Genomic DNA, 14099 nt, shown 5'->3' on the forward strand with positions numbered 1-14099 from the left:
TCCCTCTTCCTGCTGCAGGCCGGGGAAAGGTCCAGCCGGGCCGGGATGGCCCCAGGGCGGCGGGGGTTGCGAGGCGGAGGAAGAAGGCGCCGGAGCCCGGCAAGAACAAAGCCACGGTTAAGGGCAGAGTCGTGAAGTCGGCGATAGGTGAGTCCCGACCCAACTCCGGGAGGAGAGGGAAGCAGCCTCTCAGCCCCCACAGCGGGTCCCCTTATGGTGTCCCGCAGCCCCCCTCCCGCCTGCTGGTATCCACCCCTCCCCATCCTCCTCCCTGCCCTTCTGGTGTCCCCCACTTAAACGCAGCCTGAGCTGTGGACCCCTCCCCTCTCCCTGAGCTGTGGCGAGCTCCTCTTTCTCCTGGAGCCTTGCTGATTCCCCTGTGTCTCCTCTTGTGTGCTGCCTGGATGAGCAGCTGATGTGTTTCGTCCCTCTCTGCTCTGACCTAGAGGAGTATCATAAGAAGAAGGCCGTGAATCACTTGAGAGCAAACCTGAAGTACATGCTGAAGGGACGATTTGTTGCAAACAAAGCCGTCACAGAACAAGTAAGACCGTCACTTCTCTCTCTGGGGGTCTGCTTCCACTGAGGAGTGCAGGTGAATGGGGATTGCCCCCAGATCTTCCAGCTTAGACCCTGTGCAATGGAGTCAAGTTATGTTTCTGACTGCAATTGGCCTTGAGGAATTTCTGTGTGCACTGGCAAAACAACTTTAAAATCTTGTTGATGTGTTTTCTCCTCTGATGTTCTCTGATACTAGTTAAAATGTACTGACAGCTGTTGGCTTTTCTTAATTACCAAAGATATTTCATAGCTTCAGCTGGCAAAGAAGCCCTGGTTCAGACCTTCTGTCAATCAAATTGGCCTTCTCTGTAGCTGGAGGCTGTTCAGCAAGGAACCAGATGTGCTGCTGCCTCATGTAATAGGAATTTCATAGCATCTCGAATGATGTTTCTCATCATCTGAGAATTTAACCAATTATCTTTCCCACAAGGTAGTCCCCGTGCCAGGATTGACGAGAAGAGATTGACACTGGTAGAATCATGGGCTATCTTTGAGATACAGGCTGTTAACGTACATAAACAAACCAACTGGTTTAGGCCAGTCTCCAGACTGGAGATTGTGATCTGAGGTGATGGTGTATTAGAAAATGCTGAGGGAATTCCACCAACCAACTTGGTGGGTTTTCAGGCTGTCTGATGGAGAGACAGAAGAAGGTCACGGTTTCAGAAAGGTCTGAATTGAAATCCGTGTTTCTCTGTCTGTGACAGTTACTAGAGAGTAGTTTTCGTATTTGACTCCAAATAGTAAGTTCATATTTGCTGATGTCCCAGTGACGTGCTTTGGTTAGTGTTAGTACTTGCCTCTCACTTTTCTTTGGAGGCATCCTAGGATATAGCAGAATATGAGTAGAATAGCAGGGCTGCTGCAGGTGAGGTTGAAAAATCACCGTTTTGTGGTTTGGTCCAGATAATAATGAATTGTTTTCTCATTTTTTATTGTCTGAAGGTTCTTGCTCAGAACAGAGGCAGGAAGGCCAAAGATCAGCCTCCAAAGAAGGCAGTAAAGAAGAAGCCCGAGGGCACTGTCTTTACTGAGGAAGATTTCCGTAAATTTGAGAGAGAATACTTCGGGAGACCATAAACAACGTGACAGGGATTCTCACAGCTCCAGTGTTTCTGCAGCTGAGTGCTCAGCACACAGGACTGGCCACTTCCTCGGCATGTTTGAGATGGGACACAGGAGATGTGCTTCTGGCAGCAAGTGCTTTGATGTCACGCTTGCAGAGCAGCTCTGCATCTGTGCAGGGCTTGGTACTGGCCAGCTGGAGCCGTGGAGGTTTTCTTGGCTCTGAGATGCATTGTCCTTGTAATTATCTCCCTCCAGCCAGCACGTCTTGCCTTCTTAATGTAGAAGGGTGTACCAAGCCAAATATAAATCTTACTCCCTTTCCTCAGGATGTAAGGCTTCTGCTGCCTGTGTTATTTGGCAGGGAGCATTTCAGTGCTGTATCTGACTGGAGAAGTGTTTTGGACCAGCAGTAATAAATCAAGGGAAGAGAAGGACCCTTTGAAAGGACTCTGAAACCTGAGCAGCCTTGCAGTTTTCTTATTACAGCCTCTGTTGGGTTTTTCAGTCATTGCAAAACCTTTGTGTGTGTCATTTGATTAAATAATTGTTGCAGACGCTGCCTCTCTTTGCCTTTGTAATAGAGATTGTTATGACAGGGTACGACTGATGGAGACAAACGGTGTCGCTGTTCTGATCTCAGCATCCTCTCTTTAGGATGACTTGGTTGTGTGAATCGCCTCTCTCACTGATTCATGCTGACACATATTTAATCTGACATGCTCAGTTCTTCAAAGGGTGCAGACTGGAGTGGAGATGGCTCCTTTGTTTGTCTGCCCATGGTCTTCTCTCCAAGGAAGAGCTGGAGAAAGTTGTCCTTTGGATGCTTGCACCTGAGCCTCCCAGTGAGGTTTCGGCCACCACTGCTGGGCGCTGTCAGCTCCTGTAGCCAGGAGGGTTTGTGACCCAGATGTTAGTCTTGGCATGAAGTTAAATCTTCTGAGCCAGGTGTTGTGCTGGGTTGAAGGGATTTTACTTTTTGTTTGACTACTGCTGCAGCAAATAGAAGGCCCAGCAGGTGGGAGTGTTGTTCCAGACACTCTTCCTTGCTAAATCACTGTAAATACACTTCTGGGCAGCTCCTGCCACTGCGTTTTCTTGCCCTTTACCTGAGAAGATGGGAAGAGTGTTCCCTTTGGAAAAAAAAAAAAAAGGGTAAAGAGGACTAATGCCAAGCTTTGTTTAGACTCAGGAGTTGATTACAAGGGGCTTGGCTGACCTGAGCAGCAGCTATTTAGATGTCAGCACTGGAGGGAATTTGGTGTCCTTTCCCTGCCCTCTGATGATGATTCCTGGTGCAGTCCTCTTAAGTCTGCGCCTCCTCTGTTGTGTTGTCCCTCTTGTCTGCATGGGAGGGAAGGTCACCCAGATGTATGAGGTCCAGACAGGGGAAATAGTGAACATACTGAAGTGTGTGTACTGGAAATTGTGTAATAGTGCGTGGGAGGGAATTTCTTGTAATAGGATCAAGTTCAACTATCTGCAGCCAAAAGTGGTAAATATAGAACAGTTCAAAGACCATTTCCCTTTTCCAGTTTGTTCTTGCTCCCAGGGGGAAATGACTGTTTGCTTCTTCAAATAAGGGAAGCACTAATGCCTGAAAATCACAAAATGTTAGGGGTTGGAAGGGGCCTCTGAGGATCATCCAGTCCAACCCCTCTGCCAGAGAAAGTTCATCTAGGGCAGGTTGCACAGGAAGGTGTCCAGGCGGGTTTTGAATGTCTCCAGAGGAGACTCCACAGCCTCTCTGGGCAGCCTGGTCCAGTGCTCTGGTACCCTCGCAATAAAGAAATTTTTCCTTACGTTTAAGTTGAACCTCCCATGTTCCAGTTTGTGACCATAGCCCCTTGTCCTGTTCCTGGGCACAACCAAGAAGAGTCTGGCCCCTTCCTCTTGACATCTGCCCTTTAGATATTTATAAGATCCCTTCTCAGTCTCTTCCAGGCTAAACAGCCTGAGCTCTCCCAGCCTTTCCTCGTAAGAGAGATGCTCCAGTTCCCTCATCATCTTTGTAGCCCTCCACTGGCCCCTCTCCAGTTGTTCCTTGTCTTTCTGGATCTGGGGAGCCCAGAACTGGACACAGTATTCCAGATGTGGTCTCACCAGGGCAGAGTAGAGGGGGAGGAGAACCTTCCCTCAACCTGCTGGCCACACTCTGCTTAATGCACCCAGGATACTTCTGGGTATGCAGCACGTGTCTCCCTAAAACCTCTGCAGCCTGCGCCTGCTGCAGTGCGTGTGGGCTGGTCGAACACATGCAGCTCTATGTGAAGCTGTCACAGAGATAACTGACAGTGTCAGAAAGGCTGGCTATGCCACAACTTGACTTTTGAAAGCAGTAGATTTCTGGGATGTTGTTTTGTTTCAAGCCCTCACCTTGACAGTTCCTTTGACCTCACAGAGGTCTTTCATGTCACCCCCTGCACCTCCTCTGCCAGTTCCTCCTACACACCCTTGCTTCTGTGGTTGTTCAGCTCCTGGGCCCTTCTTCTGCAGGCTGAGGAAATCAAAACCATCCTTTGTTGCTCCAGAAAGGAGCGCTAGGGTAATGTGGTTCGCTCTCTTTGTACAAAACCCACCTTGTTTGCTTGCAAATGTAAGCAAACAGGAAAGCTGTTCTTGCAAAGTTAATGAGGAACTTTAAAGTGGGGCCCAGAGAACTTTTCGTCAAGGATAAACCCCGCTCCAATCTGTGGAGTTTTGAAGATGGATAGGAGCTCCATTGCTGGCTGGAAAGACTATTAGGGCCAACACGAGTAACCAACATACTTCTTGTGACTATATACCATGAAGCGTTGTATTGTTGAAGAGGGCAGAGGTACCTGACTGCATTTTGCCACCTAAAATCAAACTCAGTTGTACAGCCAACAGTATCCTTAAATAAATTAAACTTTTAACTTGTGGGAGGAAAGAAAACTGAACAGGAGTAAATGGGTAGCTCTAGATAAACCATCTTTTGCAAGGGCAGAGATCTGACATGTTCTAGCCTTGATTTTCCACCTCTCGAGCAGAGCTGGAGCTCCTCCGAAAGAACAGCAGTCCCACCTGCACACTGGATAGGTAAGTGCAGGAGTTGACCCCTCAGGGGAATATCTTCAAACTAGGAGGGTAAATAGGTACCAGCCTGTTGCATGTCCTCGGTGGTAAGCTAAAGCTAAGCATCTCCTCATACTTCCAATTATAATGGCCTAGTCCTGTTTAGAGCATGCCAGCTTCTTGGCTGCTCTGGGACCCCAGGAGATGGCTATCTTAGAGCAACTTGTGCCATCTCTCTGTTCCTTGCAGCCAAACTTTGCTGCCCCTCAAAAGAGCAAAGTGGGGGTCAGGGAAGGAGCAGCTGCCAGAGCTGCTTGCCCTAACTCGGGCTAGTCTGGTTCCCACGCTGGAAGTTAAATCGCTGCATCCCGCAACCCTTGGGGCCTGCCGCACACCTTTTCTCTCTCTGTGCTGCGGGGCAAGGGCTGCACGCAGGCTGAGCTCATCGGGCTGCTGGCTTCCTTCCCAGCTCTGCGGCACCAACTGAGCATCCTGCAGCAAAAAACACGAGGGAGCTGAGCTAGGGACGAAGGAGGAGGGTGCCATCTTACAGCGCACCCCCACCCGCAGGCAGCGGACAGGCGGAATGGGAGGCGGCGGTGGCTTTAATATGAATGCAAATTAAAGCTCTGGAGTGTTATTAATGTGGTAGAAAGCTTTCCAAGGAAAAGGTTTAGAGGAGGCAGAGTAGTTCCCAGATGCTCAGTGTTGAGTTAGCTGCTTGTGAATAAGATTCATCAAGCCGGTTAATGGCCTATTGCTCCCTCAGTTACGCAAATGGAAAGAAAGAACAGAGAAAAATGTGTCTGGATGGGTACAAGCTAATGTAAGCCGATGCAGCCTCTGCTGTACCAGCAAGTCTTTACTTCTTTAGCGTAGAAAGCAACAACAGCTAATATCAACATTATATGTGCATCAGGAAGGGGGAGGGCTGCAAATGTAAACCAAGAAAACGTGTTTGCTGAGGACAGTAACCACCTCCTTGCCTCTGAAATGACAGAGCAGTGACAAACCCAGGTGCCAGTGAACAAAGACGGACCCTGAAACTTGCTCAGGCAAACAAGACTTGAAATGCTGAAAAAACTGGGGGGGGGGCAGGAGAAGGGTCCTTAAAAACCTTTGGGAATCTCAGTCTCTGATTTCTTTTTCATGACTGACTCCCATTTCAGTCTTGCTGGTGACCAACACAGCATCTGCACCTACAACACTGATGGGCTCCTGAACACCTCGGGTAAAGGACTGGTTATTGGAGAAAGAGTGCACAGCAGCAGTGCCCTGAATAACCCACAAAAGAGAAGTTACTGTGAAAGGAAATTTCTCATTTTGAGGAGAGCCATCAATTTAATTTAGAATGAGGTGTGTAAAAGAAGGCAGGCTGCCTAATGCCTGCTTACAGCTCAAAATGTGGAACACAAGCCAAGCCAGGCTGAAGGGTTAGTAGGTTTGAGATGGATTAAAGGTTTGCACAGCTATCCATAGTTATATTAAATAGGATTAACAGTGCCAACCACTAACCGGTGGGGGCAGGGGAAATAAAAAGCATGAAGGTTGCTCTGCAGCTGTCCACAGGGTTATACGGACCTTTTGCTGAACGAATTAGCTGCTGGCAGGGCTAACCAGTAACCTAGCCAGGCTGGTCTGTCCTGAGCTGCTCCGTCTGCATGCCAGCAAGCTCATTTATCTCCTTTAACGGGAGGAAAAGACTCAGTCTCTTTCTCTGACTGTCCACACTCTGCAATGGAGATGCAGAGGAGTTACAGGGCTGGGAGATTCCCTGCCCTATATAAATTAAGCAGGCGCGTCTGCCACGCTTGGAACTCGCCTCCCTGCTATGTTTCAAAAGGGTGCGTACGTGTAAAAGAGAGGAAAAGAGCAGCTGAAGGAGGAACGAGAGGTGGCGAGCCATTGCTTGGGGAACACGTGTCTGTGTAATAGGGAAATTGGAGCTTGTGGGCAGCGCTGGCTTCGTCCTGTGGCTTGTGATGCTGCGTGAGCGCGCTGGAAATAACGCAAAGGCAGCATACCTGGGATACCTGAGCAGCCCAAATAGTACTGTCTAGGTCAGGGGACCCAACTCCTCTGTTAATTCCCAAGGCCTGAAGCATTTCAATGGGAAAGTGAGCAAAGATGAGCTTTATTGGCCTAGCAAGGGATGCTCATGGTAAGACTCAAGACTGTCTTTTTGCGCTGGAAATGTAGTATAATAGTATAGGTGCTGGGCTTCACAGCAAGGCTGGGAATACATCAGGAGAAGGGAGGAAGGTAGATTGTCTCCAAAAGCTATTTAAACAGTGTTAAGAAAAAAATAGTATACACAAGATGGAAATTATGCATCTAAGAAGGACAATATAGATCCTGTCGCTTCTGAAGGCCTAAGCCTATGGCAAGACAAAGAAAACTGGTGTTATTCTGACCAAAAAGGTATAGCTTTCCCACCCCCAAAAAAAGCTTACTGAATTAGAAACAGACTTAATAAGTGGAGAAGGGCGGCTACACAGCAGTGAGGGTTAAGAAAGCAAGGGTCATCTCAAAACAAAGTATATGGATATGCCAAGAACAGGAGCTGAACCATACCTAAAAAGAGAAAGGGGAGGCTGTGACCAGACCTGCACTGTGTGAAATTGTTTCGATCAGAACAATCCACATTTTCCTTCTACCAGTCCAGCTCAGCAGCGCTGAGGGAGCATTCATCCCCCAAAGGACAGCCCGTCCTTGCAGTTATTTCTGGGCTTTCTGCCAGGGCAAAAAAGCTATTTAGAAGATTTTTATCGTCGTTCTTCCTTCATTCTCCAAAGCTGCAGCTGGGGATTTATTTCTGTAAGCGTGCTGCAAAGGTGCATCTGGTTCTCCACGCAGGCATGCCAAGAAGTTGTCGGTGGCAGTGGTTTCCTCTCTGTGTTTGCAAAGAGAAGTGCAAGCACCTGGGCCTCTCTAAAGGCAGGGCGAGGAGGAAGAGGGTTATAAATATCATGATAAGAGCAGAAACGAGCCTGTGAGAAGAGGCCATGTGTTGTCAGAGCAGCTTTGCAAGCAGTGAACTGCCAGGGGTGGTTTGGTTGTGTATGAGAATATTTGGCTCGGGTTTATCATGCAGTACAAAATCAGCTGAGAAATTGGCAGCCTGAGGGTCATGCATGCTGTGCAAAGTCCACTAATTCAGAGAAAAAAATAACTGAGACAGAAATCCCATCCACCATGCCAACTTCAGATTCAAAGAGCTTTTATATAACATAGACTGGGGGAGTTCTGCTGTTTCCAAGAGTGTAGAAGAACGGGGCTCCTCCGGGGGTAGGTAAAGCCTGCATTTCATGCACTGCAATCTATTTCTGGGCATGGCATCACGCTGTACGCAAGCTGCGAGGATTTGACTGAAGCACGTTTGTTCTGAGAGACTGCGAGAAACAAAGATGACAGCTCCTGCAGCTTGTGAAAATGTAAAATCAGTCACCAGGCAAGAGGCTGGCAAGATGCTGGGCTGCAGAGCCTAGGGGGCGTGATGATGGAGGAGAAGTCGAAGTAAGAAACGCAGAGGAAGAGTCATCCTTAATCTCCAGCCAGTGTAAAATCTTAACTAAGTTACTAAGTATGGAAACACGGCGTCATTTCAGCAGGCGTTGCATGAGGTTGCCATATTGGCTGCCTCTGCAAGGGGGAGCCTCAGCAACCAGCAATGACACCAAGCACTCTTTAAGGGCAGGTTTCTGGTCCTCCTGCAAGGACTCCCATGAAGCACACACATGGATACAGGGCAGAGAGCGAAGCAGCACGGGTGCGTCATGCATTCCTCGTCTCCTGCTCCAGCTCTGATCTTCCTTCCCCAGAGTCAGTGTAATTTAGTAAATTGGAGCTACATACTCTCTGGAGGGCCGTAGAAACCAGAATCATGTATTTACTGGCCAGGGCAGATACTGCCTCATCTGCCTGCAGAGTATGGACTCAAAGAAAAAAGTGATTTTAGTCAGGAGTGGCTCACAGACAGCCCTGCCATGGGGTGGGGAATAAATGTGGTGACAATCTTGCCAGGCATCGGGTGCAAAATATACCCACAGCCTGGTTTTTTGCCAGGTTTAAGCAGAAGTTGCCATGGCTCAAAGGGAGGTAAAGATGGTTGCCCTGTGGTTGGACATGGGGATCAGTTTGGGGAGGAGAGGAGGGTTTTGACTTGCACAGAGAAGTCACTTGCTCTTATGCTCATAACAGTTGCCATGTTTGCTGTGGCTCAGCTGAGACCAAGCACGTTGTCACCTCAGGTGCGGATTTGACCCATCAAAGGAAAAACTCCACAGCTTATTGTGCTTTCCTGCCTCTAATTATCCCCATCCCCAGCCTGCCAGGTCCAGCTGATCTGAAGGAAACCTATTGGGTTGCTCTGCCTCCCAAAACGAACAGTCCCTTCTCCGTGCATGCAGTCACAGCAGGCTCTGGAGAACAAAGCAGCACTAAAGCAGGACCTCAATGTACCTGCCAGTTTGCAGTGCATTTATGTAGCCCAGAACAGTCAGAGCACCTGCCCAAGAAGTGAGACATGGGGCAAATATGAAGGTGAGGAGTCTGGGCTGAGACTACCCAAACAACAGGGAACTCACCACCTCACGAAACCCAAGGTGAGGGTCTGAGTTACCCACACCACTTTCAATGTGGCACAAACCCTAAATCTGGACAGAGGGTGTCTTGTTGCTGTCATTTAAATAGCACCCATGTCACCCAGGCATCAGACAGGCCGGGCCACCACCAGGGGCCTGCTGCCAGTAGTCACTGTCTTCATCTGCCAGCTGGAGGCAGCAGGTCCCAGAGGTGTTCCACATCAGCAAACGGCTTGGGCAATGAAGAGGACTGCAGCCCTAACTTGAGGACAAGGAGTTTAAGTGTCAGAAACCAGGACCTCCACGGGGCTGCAATTGGAAAACTGATTTTCTAAAACCATTAGGGACCTTCTCCCTCCCTGCTCCAGTGCTGGCTGAAGCCACTGCACTGTGTGCGCGCACCAGCCAGGCTGGAACGTGCGGGTGCCTGAGCTGGGCAGCTTACACGGGGTCGTGTCAGTGCAAGTGAGGAGTCTTAACTATTCGGGGAAGGATGTGCGCGTCCACACATCAAAGCTGGCTCCAGCAGGCCAAGCAGGGATTAGGTGCTGCTAAATCTGGGTATCAGTGGCTAAAAAAAATAAACGCCCACACTCAAAAGGATTAAAAATGCCATGTCCCAAATTGTGAAGCGTCTATTAGCAGAGTGCAGCCATGCTGGATGTGGAACTTCACTGGCGTTCAGGACCTCACAGACCTAGAGCCAACCACAAGAAAAATCCCTTACATTGAGTGGCTAGACTGTAGATTTACCCACTCGTAGAGGGCATGAATTAATATCTACAGGCAGAAACCACCCTGCTACACAGGCTCCCACCTGTTACCTTGGTGTCCAAGTTCTCTGCAGTGTGCAGGACACACCATCACAGCAGGGCTGGGTTTCCTTTTCCCCATTGCATCTTTTCTGTTGCCACGCTCAGGCACCAGCACAACAACTCGCCTGCAGCGGCCCCCCGAGAAAGGTGAGCCTCAGGGGCCCGGCTGCAGCTGTCAACAACCCCTGCCTGCAGCCCCAGCACACACACAATGCTCCAGCACACCAGCACCTCCAGCACCCTCGCTTCACTGGCTGCATGGCTGACTGGGGAGCAGAGCTGAACTACCTGTATGGACCAACTCATCTCTTTCTTTGGTAGAAAAAAATGTCAAATTTATTTACACCTTAAAATCTGGCTCTTCAGTGGCTGCCTGAAGCCTCCAAGTCTTTCACTTTGGTTCTCTATTACCAGAGCACTAAGACAAACCCCACCCATTCGGCAGTTCATGTACCGGTGAGGGCAGCCCCAAACCCAACCCCAACCCCACCCACTTGGGCCAGGAAACACACCCCTGTTCCCATTTTATGTATTTGGGGACTCGGTGACAAACTGTGCATGCCAGTCCAGTACTAGCATTACTCACTCTGGACTTGTCTCCTAGCAAGCTGCTTACTTCTTACTTACACTACTCTTTTTCCTCATGTTTTGTACCCTGGACCATTCAGGTCTGTCAAGACTTGAGAACAAAACCCTCCCACCATACAGTATTTGACTTTTTATTACCTTCCATACCTCATATCCTCTAGTCTATATATTCTCCAAGGAAATTACCTTCAAAAGGTACTATGCCTTCACTACTGTAAAACTTAAAGCATGTATGATCCCCCTCACTGCAGTGTGTTTATTACCAAACATATGATGATGTGGCATTTAAGACTCCAAGCAGTGCCCTTGCACTGCAGCCATCACCCAGTGGAACAAGCAGCACACAATGTCACATTGCAGACTCCTCCCCAGACATTTAAGTAGTAACTCCAAGCTTATGGTGCTTGTAATTACACCTAGGTGTGGTGCAAGTCACTCTTGTTCTACAGGTACCCAGTCATCTCACACCAGATTGCAGGTTTACTATAAAATAATTTATTAGACAGCAATACACAGCTTTAGCAGCAAGCTTATATACATGCACATAAAAATGGCTGACTACCCTACTCGGGGACTCTAGCTCTTTTGCCCTTGGCCTTGCGGACCTCTTCAATCAGATCTTTCAAGTACTGAATTTCCTTACTAAGGGAATCTGCTTTCTCCTTCAGGGCCTGATTCTTCTGCTCCAATTCCCTGCACTCCCCAGACAGGGCCTCCTGCTCTGCCCTCTTCTTCTGCCGGTAACGCGTGGCAGCGGTCTTGTTCTGCTCCATCTTTTTCAATTTCTTATCTATTTTCTTTTCTCCTTTCACCTTTGCCGGCACTACCTTCTCTGCAGGGTGATCGTAGGGTTTGGGCCACACAGAGCCACAGGCGGCATCTGCGGGGAACTGGTTGTCATTGGGGGATCCGACTGAATGGGTAGGGCTGTGCTGGGGTGTTCCCAGGTAGGAGTCTGGGCTCATGCATATTCCACTATCATCAGAATGGTTCTCCTCCTCTTTCTCGGACTTGGTGATCACTACCACAAAGGTGGGGCCCTCCTGCTTTCGTTCTCCTTCCAGAACATCCACTTCACTACCTAGCTCTAAACTAAATGAGTGGTCTGGAGTGGAAGTCAGAGACCCTGGGGAGAGGGGAAAAGACCAAAGGGAAGCCAATGGGGCCACTGGATCTGCTCCAGTTGGAGATTCGGGGAGATGGGTGATTAGGTCGGTTATCAGTGGAGGCTCTTTGTTGTGAAATTCTTGGATGGGAGGGTTAAATAGGAGATCACACGTGTCTTCCAACGTGGCCATCAGCTCGTCTGGTGAGACGGTGGCTTCCAGGTGTTCCATACCTAACAGGGCATCAAAATCAAATTCCTTCAGATCCATCTTCTCCACCATCCACTCCATGCCAGAGAAGGCATCCTCTGTAAAGAAAAAAGTTTCAGTAAGCCAGCAGTCAATGCAATTTAAGCATCTGAAAATAACCTAGAAACTCCTGTTCATACTGGTATGAAAAATTCCCCTATGCTTTAGCTGTACAGGACTGCAGGGTACAATGCAAAGTGTCAGCTGTCCGAACATTCCATCCCTCTTACTCCAACACAGGAGTAATTCAGGGCCATCCAAAACACACAGCCATGCTTGTTTCTTGTGACCTCTGCCATGGAGCAGTACCCTAACAGTTGACAGGTTATTAAAGGGACAACCTAAGTGTCACTTTACAATATGCCAATCCAGTAACCAGCAGTTCTGTATTGTGTAAGCAGTGCAGTACACAAGCTTTCCAAGGAGTGGTATGTGTGTGAAGTTACCTTCAGCTTTGTGAAAACCTAGCAATTTAGTTATTTTAGTAATGATGACACTAAGTATATGATGTGCCACTGTAATCAATGCACTTTAGCAAATAAATAATACCTTACCCTGGCTGCTATCTATGGTGTTGCCTAAACTGTCCACAGCAAGCCAATTGGAGGAGACTGCCTTAGCCTTGTCGCTGGAGAACCCATGCGAACCGAGGGGCTCGGCCACCTCCAGGTAGTCATCTAGGAGTCCCAGACTTTCTTCAGCCACCGAACACGGCTGGCTGAAGGGGGATAACAAATCCCCCAACAGCATCTCGTTGTTCAAGAGGCTCATCTTCTTCAGTTTTTAGTGCTTTGATGTCAAAGGATGTAGACAAGTAGACGGTCTTTTTGTCGACTACAGCAATGCTGCTGTGCGATGCCTTGAAAAACCTGCAAATAAAACTTCAATTCATCAGTACTTGTTCAACCAGCACAGTAGCTCTTTAAAAATAATGGTATTTCGGGGACTACGGTGACACTCTATAGACACATACAATTTCCTCATTTTCAGTGCTGCGGTTTGCCTGCACCCTAACGTCTTTACGCTCCAAATTTCTTGCCAGAGGCTCTCCAGAGCCAGCCGCGGGGGCTCCAGGTGCAAGTCTCCCACCAAGGGCCACCCAGCTTCCTGCCGCCCAAAAATGGGCACGGCTGCCACCGGCCCCACCCACCCAGAGCCGTGACTCACCCCGGCAGCCGCAGCCATTTCGTGATCCTGCCGCGTCCCTCTCCCCACCCCGGCCGCCATTTTGTGTCTTGCCACGTTTCCACGGGGGCTCCAGCACCGGCGGCGCCGGCTCCCGCCCGGGCTTTTTACAGGGCCCAGTCGTGCCAAGTACCGAGGATCTGGTGTTGGAGACCAGGTGGAAAAGGGCAACGGATGTCTCCGAAATAAAACAACTTACAAAACTGGGCGTTTGTGGGAGAAACCGAATCGAGTGTCACACACACCACCTTTTGATGTTTTCGGAGGGTTATCAAACCCCTCCAGATAACGAGGGCAAACTTCAGGCTACAGCAGAGAGGGTTACAATACTGCTGCCAACCCATGAACGGCCCCCATTTATCTTCTCAGGGCCATATACCAAGGGCTACACACACTGAAGACCCCCATGCCTCATTTCCCACCCCAAGCTACAGCAGCGTCCCCCACGCAGGGTAACGAAGCCCTCCCTAGGCATACAGTGCTCTTACTCCCACGAAAACCCCATTAAAATGTTAAAAAGCCTGAAGTCCTGCTAAGGGAATTTTTCTTAAACGACAGAAAAGAAGAGGAAACCCTCGTTCTTTCTTTTAAAATGGCATTTCCTGCATTTTTGACAGCCGCTGCCCCCGGGGACGTTGAGCCCACACAGATGCCCCTTCCTCCCCATTTTCCTACTCAAGTTATTATTTTGCCCGGGAAATACCATCCATTACCGTACGTGTAGTAAACCCGCCCCAGAAACCCCCTTAAAGAGAAGAAGGCGACCAGCAACACACAGGAGGGGGCACACCCGCTCCCCACACACAATACTCACGCCATGGTTGCAGATGCCGGGGGTGTGCTGAGGCCGCCGCCGCTGCTGCTGCGCCTGCTGCACTGGCCGATGCCGCCGCTGGCCCCGCCGGCCTTAA

General features: G+C 49.3%; 2 protein-coding genes across 2 annotated transcripts; one reads left to right on the forward strand and one right to left on the reverse strand.

Moving 5' to 3' along the window:
• Nucleotides 1–5: 5 nt before the first annotated feature.
• On the forward strand, nt 6–1669 carry RPS19BP1 (ribosomal protein S19 binding protein 1; the record flags this gene model as incomplete). The annotated part of the gene is made up of 3 exons (XM_010182991.1): nt 6–147; nt 447–544; nt 1507–1669. Coding segments are annotated over 3 exons (375 nt in total), but the record flags the coding sequence as incomplete, so codon positions are not given.
• Nucleotides 1670–11120: 9451 nt separating this feature from the next.
• Nucleotides 11121–14099, reverse strand: ATF4 (activating transcription factor 4). Its single transcript, XM_010182990.1, has 3 exons — nt 14003–14099; nt 12558–12872; nt 11121–12062 (listed from the first exon to the last, which is right to left on the reverse strand). Exons 2-3 carry the CDS (start codon nt 12772–12774, stop codon nt 11212–11214), a joined length of 1068 nt encoding a protein of 355 aa, XP_010181292.1. The 5' UTR covers nt 12775–12872; nt 14003–14099; the 3' UTR covers nt 11121–11211.

This window comes from Mesitornis unicolor, unplaced genomic scaffold (genome assembly GCF_000695765.1).
Source record: "Mesitornis unicolor isolate BGI_N332 unplaced genomic scaffold, ASM69576v1 scaffold37344, whole genome shotgun sequence".
Classification (NCBI taxonomy): Eukaryota; Metazoa; Chordata; class Aves; order Mesitornithiformes; family Mesitornithidae; genus Mesitornis; species Mesitornis unicolor.